Source organism: Leptonychotes weddellii, chromosome 2, assembly GCF_054177405.1.
Source record: "Leptonychotes weddellii isolate Sample4059 chromosome 2, ASM5417740v2, whole genome shotgun sequence".
Taxonomy (NCBI): Eukaryota; Metazoa; Chordata; class Mammalia; order Carnivora; family Phocidae; genus Leptonychotes; species Leptonychotes weddellii.
Genome location: NC_138370.1, coordinates 177,750,313 through 177,760,955, shown reverse-complemented (window position 1 = coordinate 177,760,955; position 10,643 = coordinate 177,750,313). Strand labels below are relative to the sequence as shown.

Genomic DNA, 10,643 nt, shown 5'->3' with positions numbered 1-10,643 from the left:
GAGGGGTGCGACCGAGCCCACAGGGCAGGGCTAGAGGGGTCCCCATGGTCTCAGGTGCGCCTCCCAGAGCCCCACCTACCACCCAGCTCCTGCACCGGTGTGTCCACCCTGCGGCCGGGCCCTTCATGCTCCACACATTCGCACCGTGCGTGCCCCCTAAGGGGAGGCCCTGCGGGGCTGAGCTCTTTCCACACTGCGCACCCCAGGCCAGCTGTCCCCCCAGCTGGTCGGCCTCCCCCTCTCTGGGCCGCCCGCACTGCCTCTGGGAAAGGGGTCCGGGAGCCCCCAACACACGGGAGGAGGCAGACATCAGTGGGGGCAGGTGGGGGGCCCCAAAGTCCCTTCCCTGTGGACCATGGTGGTGCCTGAGCGCCCCAGAGCCCCGGGTTGTCCACCACCGCGGAGCGTGACGCAGCGGCCGAGTGGGAGCCCCCCCGGGGTGCACGCCCCTGCCCAGGGTCCTTCCATGTTCGGTTCTCGTTACAGCTCGGGTAGCACAACTTGTTTCCTGCTTTCTACAACTAGCCTTTAATTAACTTTTTATTTTGAGAGAACTATAGATTTGCATGATGTTATAAAAAACTATATAAAGAGATGCAATGTACCCTTTGCCCACTGTTCCCCGAAACTACCGATCACAAGGGGGACGTTGACACGGACACGACGGAGACGCAGAAGGCCCCGCGGGGGTCCCTTGGGGGCCCCAGGGGCCCGCCCCCTCGGCTGGCAGCTGCTGGTCTGTCCGCGGGCGGCTGCACCGGTGAAATCCTGCAGACAAGCCCGGGCCGGGCTCGCCCCCTCTCGCTGGGTGGCGTCAGGGCTGTGGACGTCCACTGTGTGCTTCGCGGTCATTCACTGAAGGACATCAAGCTGCTCCCAGCTTTGCAGCCACAGGGCTTCCAAAACAACACTCCTTCAACACGGAGAGACAGAGACGCCCTCGGAGGCCTTACAGGAGGGTGCTGGGAGCCACGCCTGGCCAGCCCTCTGCCCTCCGCGGGGGTCTCCCCACCACTGCCCCAGGGGACCCCAACCCAGCCTCGGCCGAACCAGGCTGGCTGCAGTGAGGCCGGCCCCGCAGACCTGGCCGGCGTCCTCGGCCAGCACCCCTCCTCCCCACGCCGAACCACCACCGCCAGCTGGCCCCCTGCACAGGCCCCACCGGCACACAGGACCGGGGTCCTCCCTGTGGTCCCGCCCCGCCGTGGTGGGGACTGACGCCCTGCTGACCGCCGGGCCCTGCGACACGCCTGCCCGCCTGGCCGCCCCGCCCTGACCCCAGCCCCTCCCTCAGAACTGACCGCACGCAGAGGGTATGGTGCCTTCCACGGCGGGGCAGGCCGGGGGAAGCGACAGAAATGGCCAAACCTCCTTGGGGGCCCTCAGCCCTCCAGGACCTGTGCTCCTTCCACCCTGTCAGGCGAGACCCCCACGCACCCCCTCCAGGCTTCAGAGGTGACTGGGGCCGCGCCCACCGAGCCCAGGCCGCGGGGTGAGGAGGACGAGGGACACGCCGCGCTGAGACCCTCACTCTGCGCCACAGACGGTGGCAGGAAGGGGACACCAGAGACGGCCGCATTCGAGAAATCGGGGGGCAGACTCCAAACATGGCCCTTCCCGCGGGCTTCACCAGCGCAGAGGGGCGCGGGGGGGGGTGCCGGGACTCCCGTGCCACCCCGGCGCTCCGATCTCCCGTCCTCAGACCCGAGGCCGGTCTGGAGCGAGGCGACCCCAAACCACGAGGGTGAGAACAAACCTGGAAAAACACACAGAGAGAGGAGACGGAGGTGCGGAAGGCGCCCTCGCGGGCAGCACGTCTCCTGGAGACAATTTTTAAGCGTGAAGAATTACCGCGCTGGATCCTTCTGGAAGGCCCCCTTCCTGTGCGGGGGACTTTTCTCTGCATAGTAATGTGTCTTTAAAAAAACAAGAACCACTGATATATGTTACAAGAAGTGTATCTCTTTCACCGAGACAGAACATTTTAATTCCCCGACACCTTTTAGTGATTGCTTCAATTTCCGAAGATTTTGATAAAATCGTGCGGTTTAAGAGACTCGGGAAGGAGCGCCTGGCGCGGGCAGAGCGTAATGAAATGCTCCTGCTTCGCAGTCTTCATTTGACACAGCCCAGCTCCGGGGGCTAATAAACGCCGCGTGATAAATGTGGGAGCCACGATTGTAAAAATATACTTGTAATTGAGTTAATATGCCTTAAAATACTGCCCATCAGTTACCTTTCTTCCTGCTCTGGGTGGCGTGCGCAGGGGTGCGTGAGGGTGCGGCACTGCTTCTCCGTCCCACCCGTCCTGTTTCCCTCCTGCTTCCCTCTACCCCTTCCCTGCCCGGCAGACCCCCCAACACCACGGCCAGATCATCTGGGGGCGCTGGAGGGCAGAGGCGCACCCCGAGCCAGGCCAGGCACTCGGCGGGAGCCGTCACATGGCGGGACACGTGAGCCGGGGGTCCTCAGGCAGGAGAACGGGGTGCTCTCCCCGTGACCCCGAGGCCTGCGGTAAGTGCCTCGCTCCCTGGAGGCAGGGTGGCCCTGCTCGTGGGCTGTGGGGTCTCGGGAGAGGGCCTCCTCCTTCACCCAGCCCTGACTCTGGGCTGTCCCAGCGGCGTGGCCGGCTGGAGACCCGCAAGGTGCTGGCAAGGCAGGAGGAGTGGGGGGCTGCGAGCAAGGGCCCTTTCCTCTCTGCTCTGAGGGGCAGCCCAGGCAGGAGCAGGGCCACGTGCCTGGGAGGACTGGGCTTGGCCCCAGAGCAGGGGTTAAGGGAGACACACTGAAGTTGCATTGAGGGGCTCAGATGGGACCCCAGGAGGGACCCCAGGATGGACCCCAGTGGCCCCGTCGTGGGACCACCAGGTGCAGCCCAGCCCTTCCTCCTCCCCTTTGTCACCTGTTCTGCAGACAGAGGTGGGGTCAGGAGACAGCACTGTGTTCTCCACAGTAGCTGAAAACCTGGAACCTGCCCTCTGGATTCCCAGTGCCCAGACCATGGCCCGGCCCCAGCAGGGTCCTATGCATGGATGGGCGGCTAGTGGATGATGGAGAGAGGGAAGAAGAAATGGTGGGGAGAAGGATGGACACATGAATGGATGGACAGATGGGAGGATGGAAGGATGGATGGACAGATGGGTGGATAGATTGATAGATGAACAGATGGATGGACGGATGGATGCATGGATGGATGGACGGATGGATGGGTGTTGGAGGGAGGGAAGAAGGAATGGTGGGGGGATGGGCAGACAGGTATTTGGGTCGGTAGGTGGGTGGTGGTGGTGGAGGGAAGGATGATGGATGCCTATCATGCAGGGCTAGGAAGCACCTGGGGTCAACCTGGAGTACTGGGCGAAGTCGGAAGCTACTATGTGGAGGCCAGAGGGTTCAGGGGGCCTTGACTCAGACCAGAAGGGGCTCCCCTCTGCCCCCAGCAGGCCGGCCCCTGAAGCCAACGCTCACAGCTCACTCCCTCCTTGTTCCCACTCTGGTCTTGCTCTCAGCCGACCCCCTGTCCCCCAGTCCCCGAGGAAGCAGACATGGGAGCTCCAAGATGGGGTAGAGACTGGCAAGCACCAGCCTGGGCACCCAAGGGGGACCAGGGGCTCAGAGCCAGCTTGGTGGGGAAGGGGCCAGGGGAGCAGGCAGAGAGGAGGAGCCGCGGCTCCCACAGCAGAGATGAGGAGGGGGGGTGGTCAGCAGAGCCAGACGCCAGCGGTCTCAGCTCGACCCTGGCCCCACGAAGGCATTTGGAATGTTCTGGAAGCTCCACCCCTGAGGGATGGGCCAGTCAGCTGGGAGCCCAGCGCCTGGACCGTTCCCTGGGCCACAGATGAGAGCACACGACCCGCACGTTGTTCGGCCCGTTTCACGGACAAGGAGGCGAGGCCAAGTGAGTGAACTCTGAGGTGAGGGCCGGGCAGGGCGGGGCCGCGGAGCTGCTGGCCTTACTGAGCACCCGAAAACAGTTGTGTTCATGGCAGGGTATGTTGAAAAAGGACGACTCTGGCCTCAGCCCGGGTGAGCTGGGGCCCACCGCCCCCACCGCCCCCACCGCCCCCACCACCCCTCTGCAAGAACCAGGGCGTCCTGAGGGGTAGTGACCAGGCCTGGTCCCCCGGGACGAGGGAGAGTCACTCTCGGCCACCGGGGCTGCCTGGTGCTTGGTAGTCTGCGATCCCAGCGTGCGGCTTGGCCGGGCCAGGAGGCCACGCTCCTTCCCTGGCGCACACCCCCCAGACAGACAGATGGACGCACGCACATGCGCCGACCCCCCGTAGCAGGCCCCAGTTCCACCCCACCACGCACACCCAGCTGCTCTCACCCAAGCCTCCCCACCCCCACACGCGGCCCCCATAGTGCCCCGGGCCCCGCCTCCCACCCAAACCCTCACCCAGCTGGGACGCCTCACGCTCTCCTCTTCAGCCAACTTCTGTGGAACCCTGTGGCCTCCAACAGTTTCCCCCAGAAGGAGAAGCGTCGTGGGTCCCCTGGAGCAGAAGGAGCCGAGTGGGGTGGGCACGCCTGGGGACCCCCGTCGGCCTCCTTAACCCAGGCCAGTGGACGCACGAGGCCACACATTCCACCGCGACCCCCCAGCCCAGCCCTCCAGCTCTGGAGGCACATCAGACCCACCGCGGCCCGGGCATGTGTGGTCACGAGGCAGGAGCAGGCCAGCACCGTGCAAGGCTTCCTCACGCCACTGCGGGGCCCGCAGGGCAGGTGGGCAGGGTCCCACCAGGTTTAAAGGGGCAAGAGGCTCTGGCCGGGCTGGCCCCGCATGCGCCTGGCAGGTGGCGGCCCAGGCCAGGGAGGCCAGGCAAGGACGAGACCACGGCTGGGAGGGATGGTCACCACCCAGGGTCACCCAGGAACTGTAGGTGGACCCCACATCTCAGGGCTGGCTCTCCCCACGGCTGACCCCCCGGGGACAGATCGCAGACTACCGAGCACCAGGCAGCCCCGGTGGCCGAGAGTGACTCTCCCTCGCCCCGGGGGACCAGGCCCGGTCACTACCCCTCGGGACGACATCAACGGGCCCTGCTAACTAGAGGCAAAGGGACATCGCAGCGGGGGTGACCCCACAGGGCTGGGGGGTGGCCTGGTCCCCCAATGCCGGAAAGCCTCTGTGCTGGGGCTGGGGGAGCCATGCACTGTTGGGGCATCAGGGGAGAAGGGGGTAGGACAGCCTAGGAAGGGGATGGGCCAGGCATGTTACCCCAGAGTGGGAGTCGGGGAGGGGGTTCTCTGCAGGGGAGGGCTGCAGCCTGGGTGGGCAGGCAGGGGCCGTGTGTGCACCCGGGAGCCCAGGGAAGCAGACCCCTTGCGGGCTGCTGGCCAGAAAGAGCCAGAAGCACCACATCTGCAGGCAGATGGGGCCAAGAGAGGAACAAACCTCAATAGCTCTGGTCCCCCCACACCCCAACCCCAGCCCTAGTCCCAGGGAGCTCCCACCCCCATGCACCCCCATCCACTGCCCCTCCAGTCCCCGGGCAGCCCTCAGGGGCCAGGTTCCTGGGCCGGGCAGGTGAGCAGCTTGCTGTCTTCCTCCTCAAGGGCTGCAGACCATGGTGCCCCGTGCCCCCACCACACGCTGCCAACCCCGCGCCCTTGACCCCGGGGCCCTTGCCTGGGGCCACCACTTCTGTGGCATCTTCCTGTCTTATAAGCATCTGCACATGCTGCTGTAAGTCCTCTCCAGAGCAGGTGGGCTGTAAAGAGAGACAGACAGATCCAGCAGGCTCAGGCCACGCAGGGCATTGGACACTGGGGACCCCAGGATCCAGCCCTGCCCTTGGGGGCCCATGCCTGGAGGGAAGTGGAAAGGGGGTGTGAAGCTCCCACACCAGCAAGTGGAAACCCCAAAGGCCCCAGAGACCCCCCGGTGCCACACTTGGGGGCAGCAAAACAAGGGTCACCTGGTCTTGGGGCTGGCTGTCCTCTGGGACCCGAGACATCTCCCTGCTCTAGGCTTCACTGTGCGGCTGTCAGCCCAGCCCCGTTCTAGCCACCAGAGACACGGCCCCAACTCAATATGGCGGCAGGAGCTCCCCCGTCCCTCGGAGCCCCAGGCCCCCCGGTCCCACCTCCAGCCTCCCATCACATCCGGGATGAGGGGTGGACGGGCTGGTCCATGGCCTGTCTGCAGCACCGCCCAGAGCCGCCTGCCTGGGAGCAGGGCCCGGGGGCCAGCCAAGGCCCAGGGCTGGGTGCATAATTGGATAATTCCATCTTAAGAGACCAGGCACAGGAAGGGCCAAGCTGCGGCTCCAGCTCCCCGAATGGCCTCTAAATGAAAGTCTGTTTAGGTGGGGGGCACGGGGAGCCCAGGGAGGCCAGGGGGCTGCGACCCACCCGCAGGGGGTGATGGCCTCGCTGTCGATTCCCAGGCCGGGAAGGAGACGACAGGCTGGGCCTCTGGCCCACACAAAGGCAGCAAATGAAATGGTGTTCGCCTGCTTATGTGCAGTGATGAAACTTCAAATGAATCGCTGACCTTTCTGGAATGACAGGTGACCCGAGCCATATCTGAGGTGGGTATCGAAAATTGCCACTGCTGCCCGAAAATAAACAATAAGACAGCAAATGTGGTTTGAAAGAACTGACTCACTTCAACATGGGGCAGGGGGGGAAGGCGCGGGGGGGTGAATTATTTCAGCCGCCGCTCTGAGCCCTCAGCTCTGGCTCTCCCCTCCAAGCAGCCGTGAGGCAGGCCTGCCATGAGACCCCCCAGGGCCTCAGCACCCCGGGCCCCAGGGCATCGGCCCGCCGCTCGTGGGAGGGAGGGGTCAGAGCCGACGGGCAGCCCTGAGTCCCGGGGAGACACCTTCCCGGCCAGGCTCCCAGTTACAGGCGGGGACTCCGAGGGCAGAGGTCCCCTGGGCGCTGGAGCCTCCTGCCCGGGTCACAGCCCAGCCCCCGGAGTCCTAGTGGGGAGCCGAGGATGCAAGGAGCCTCTGTGGGCTGCCCTGTCCGCGACTAAGACACGGGCGTGGGTGCGTGGGCTGCCCTGAGCCGTGAGCTCAGCCAGAGGTCTCACGCCGGAGGCCGAACCAGCTGGAACCCAGGCCTCCCACCCCTACGGGCCAGCAACGGCAACGGGGTGAGGACGCCCCCCACAGGTGAGCAGTGCCTCCACGAGGTTGGCTGCCCTGGGCGCGTGGGCGGGAGGTAGAGCCCTCTAACCAGGCGCAGCGTCAGAGTGGGGAGGCCAAGGCTGGGGCCCCGACGGGGGCTGGCCAGGCGTCCACGTGGGCAGGCGGGAGCCTGAGTCCCCCGGGCACCGCGAGGGGCCCAGGCCAGAGCACAGTGCGGCATCCTTCTGCCTCGGGTGCCCTCGGGTGCCCTGGGGCTCCCCCTGCCCCACCACGTGCCGGGGTCTCTGATCCTGGTGGTACAGCCCCCTACCCTTGGCAGCCCATGTCACCTGTCCATGACCGCTGACATGGCCCCTGCGGCCGCCCCTGCCCCGGCACCACCTCCCCCACACCCATCCCCTGCCCTCGGCAAACTGGTTCTGACAGGCCACCCCAACCCTGATGGGCCTGCCAAGGGGGCCACGGCTCCCAACGAGGCCTCAGTGTGGGGGAGGGCCCATGGGGCTCAGTGGGGGAACCACTCCCCCAGAGCCTTTGGATGCCCTGAGGTCATCCCACACCCCTCCCGCAGGGTGTGCAGAAGTGGCAGCCCCCGGGCCTTCCGTCCACCCTGCTAGACAGAGACGGGCCAGCCCGGGGGACCTGTGCCCGCCCACCCTGTCCTGCAGGGCCTGATCCCACCAGCGGCCCTCGGGGCCCTAAGGGACGGGCCTCCACTGTGGGGCCACGCAGCTGCTCGCCCAACCTCCCCCGTCCAAGGGAAGGCCTCCTCTGGGCAATGGCGACAGCCCAGGGCCTGTATAAACATGAGACAGCTGACAACCGGCTCCCCGAGACCCCGAGAGCCTGGCCCTGGGTGAGCAGCTGCCCACCGTGCCACGTGGCTGGGCCCGCAGCGTGTCTGTCCCTTCTCTGTCCTTCCCCCCGGAGGCCCTCGGAGCTCCCCCATGTGAGGCCTGAGCAGCCACGTGGAGGGGCCCAAGCTCAGAGCCCCCACCCCAGAGCAGCAGTCCTGGGGCCTGGCCCGGCACGCCAGGACCAGCTCACAGGCTGCTGGGCGGGCACCTGCCTCCCCGGCTGTCCACCAACAGGGCCCACATGGCTGGTGTCCTATGGGCTTGGCCAACACTTCCGGCCACTTCGAGATGTGACCAAGAGGGGCTGTCAGAAGAAAGGATTCAAGCAAACTGAAAAAGAAGAGACATCACAAAGTTAGGCCCCCCCCGGGGGACAGAGGCCCCCAGGGCTGTGGAATGTGGGCAGTGAGCACCCCGAGAGCCCGCAGCAGACCACCCAGCTCAGCATCTACTCTCCCTTCTGGGACAGGGCGATGCCGGCCCAGCAGGTCCTACACCGCCCAGCGCAGTCACCGCCTCCGCCCCCTGCCACAAATACGCACGAATACGCTGGCCGCCGTCAGGGACCGCCACCGAGGCCCCCTCCATGCCCAGGGCCAAGCAGAGCCCGTGGAGCGGCCGGAGGGTGGACAGCGGGGTCTTTCCCCCAGCCTGGCTGCCCACCCCTCCCAGTAAGACGTCAGGCTGCAGGTGGGAGTCTCCGGAAAGGCCCTGTGGAGAGCCAGGACGGTCCTTGATTCTGTTACCCCCCATCCCCACCTGGCCACAGGCAGAGGGTACCGGCTGGGCTCCTTCCAGTGGGAACGGGGTCTGCAGGGCTGCCCTGGCCTGAGGGTCCCAGCAGGGGACGGGGCCCGCATTGTCATGAGCTTTCTGGGGGCAGGAGGCCCCGAGGCCACACAGATGAAGACATGGAGGTCACTGCAGGGCCTAGGAAAGAGTGGGAGGGAGGAGTGAGCTCGGGGTGTGGGGCAGGGGCGACAGCCTGCAGGGGAAGAGGTCAGCACATCCCCACCAGACTCCAGAGAGCGCCCCCCACACGGAGCCCTCCTCACCACAAATGCCCCCAGAACGATGCACACTGGCAGCTGACGCCCTTTACGATGGCCCCGTCCTCCTCCGGGGACCCTCCCCACTGGGTCTGCCATGGCTCCCAGGCCTGGCTGCCCCTCCCACAGGCCCCTCCCCTCCAGCCAGAGCTGGCTGTGGCTGGCTCTAGAACCTCCAGCCTCCAGCCCTGCACCGGACACCTCGCCCCCGCCCCATCCCATCTACACGGCCCGGCCCTCAGTCCGCTCCCGGCCCTCCTGTCCAGCCCCCCTGCGGCCTCCCTGCAGCTCAGGCTCCAGCCGCCTCAGCTGATTCCCTCCTCTCAGCGGCGGGGGGCCCCAGGTTTTGCCCCTCCTGCTCCCCGCAGGCGTAGACACCGACACCCCGGGCTCTATCCCGGTCCCTTCTCTGCTCTGCCTACACGCACTCCCGGCGTCCATTACTGATTAGAGCAAACAAACCACTCCAACACCCAGCAGCAAATGCCGCAGGTTTACTAAGCTCGCAGGCACATGGTCAGGAGCTTGGACAAGATCCAGCGGGGCTGGCCTCCCCCACCGTGTCTGAGCCTCACCTGGATAAGCGCAGCATCCGTCCGGATCTGCCCAAACCACATCTTCCCCACGGCTGCGGCTGGGGCCTCGGGCCACAGCTCCCGACACTGCCCTGAGGTGCCGGGGCGTCCCCCAGCACCGGCCGCGTCCCAGGAGCCCCGTCCCAAGAGAAGCAGGAGGAGCAGTCTCGCTTTCCCTGACCCTAGAAGTCACCCTGCTTCCAGGGCCCCGCCTCCAGGGGAGGGATCAGCCCCAGGGAAAGACAGTGTGTGGGGTGGAAAGTAGCCTTGCAGCCGTCTGCACATGCGGCCGATGGGCCACGGCTCCCAGGGCACACTCTGGCCCTCCTGTTTCCAAAAACGTAGCCCACGTTGGCTACTAAAGAGTTCAGGAGCCACAAACAGTCTTCATTCTGTGCCATCTCTGCCCCTTTCAGTCCAAACTAGAAGAGCTTCCTCATGTTTGAGCAGCTTTGGCAGACCCGCGGGCCCCTGGTCCCGGTGTCCCGGACCACTGCTCCCAGCCTCCTCAGCCAGGAGCCCCAGCGCCCTGTCCCCTCCCGAGTTCCCGGGGGTGGGGGACTTCTCCACCGCCCCTCGGGCCACTGGCACGGAAGCTGGGTCCACGTGTTAACAAGCACGCAAACATGTACGTGATATAATTCACATATCATGCAATTCACCCACTTAAAGTACATCATCCACTGGTTTTTGGTATATTACATTATTTTTTAATTGTGGTAAAATATATATAATATTTTATAATAAAAATAAAAATTACATAAATAAATATAATAAAAATATATATACTATTTTACCATTGTAACCATTTTAAGCCGGCAATTCAATGGCATCAGGCACATTCACACTGTTGGGAACAGCTCCACCCTCCACCTCCAGAACTTGTTCATCTTCCCAAACAGCCCCCAAGAAACACCAGCTCCCCATCTCTCCCCGTCCCCAGCCCCCCGACACCCACCATCCCCTTTCTGTCTCTATGATCTGACTCCTCTGGGGACTCACGGAAGTGGGACCATCCAGTGTTGCCCCTTTGTGGCTGGCTCATGTCACTGAGCCCAGTGT

General features: G+C 64.9%; 1 protein-coding gene across 4 annotated transcripts; it reads right to left on the bottom strand.

Moving 5' to 3' along the window:
- Positions 1–527: 527 nt before the first annotated feature.
- LOC115938375 (uncharacterized) lies at positions 528–10,634 on the bottom strand. Of its 4 annotated transcripts, none has more exons than XR_014143138.1 (6): positions 9,582–10,634; positions 6,358–8,887; positions 5,922–6,006; positions 5,633–5,714; positions 4,397–4,493; positions 528–1,756 (listed from the first exon to the last, which is right to left on the bottom strand). XR_014143138.1 is itself a non-coding variant. In XM_081812797.1 (6 exons), exons 1-6 carry the CDS (start codon positions 9,596–9,598, stop codon positions 950–952), a joined length of 1,299 nt encoding a protein of 432 aa, XP_081668923.1. In that variant the 5' UTR covers positions 9,599–10,634; the 3' UTR covers positions 528–949. The 4 variants fall into 4 exon arrangements, 3 of the variants coding, with proteins under 3 accessions (XP_081668923.1, XP_081668924.1, XP_081668922.1); XM_081812797.1 differs by lacking the exon at positions 5,922–6,006 and having other exon boundaries at positions 6,358–6,503; positions 8,738–8,887; XM_081812798.1 differs by lacking the exon at positions 5,922–6,006 and having other exon boundaries at positions 6,358–6,503.
- Positions 10,635–10,643: the final 9 nt, after the last annotated feature.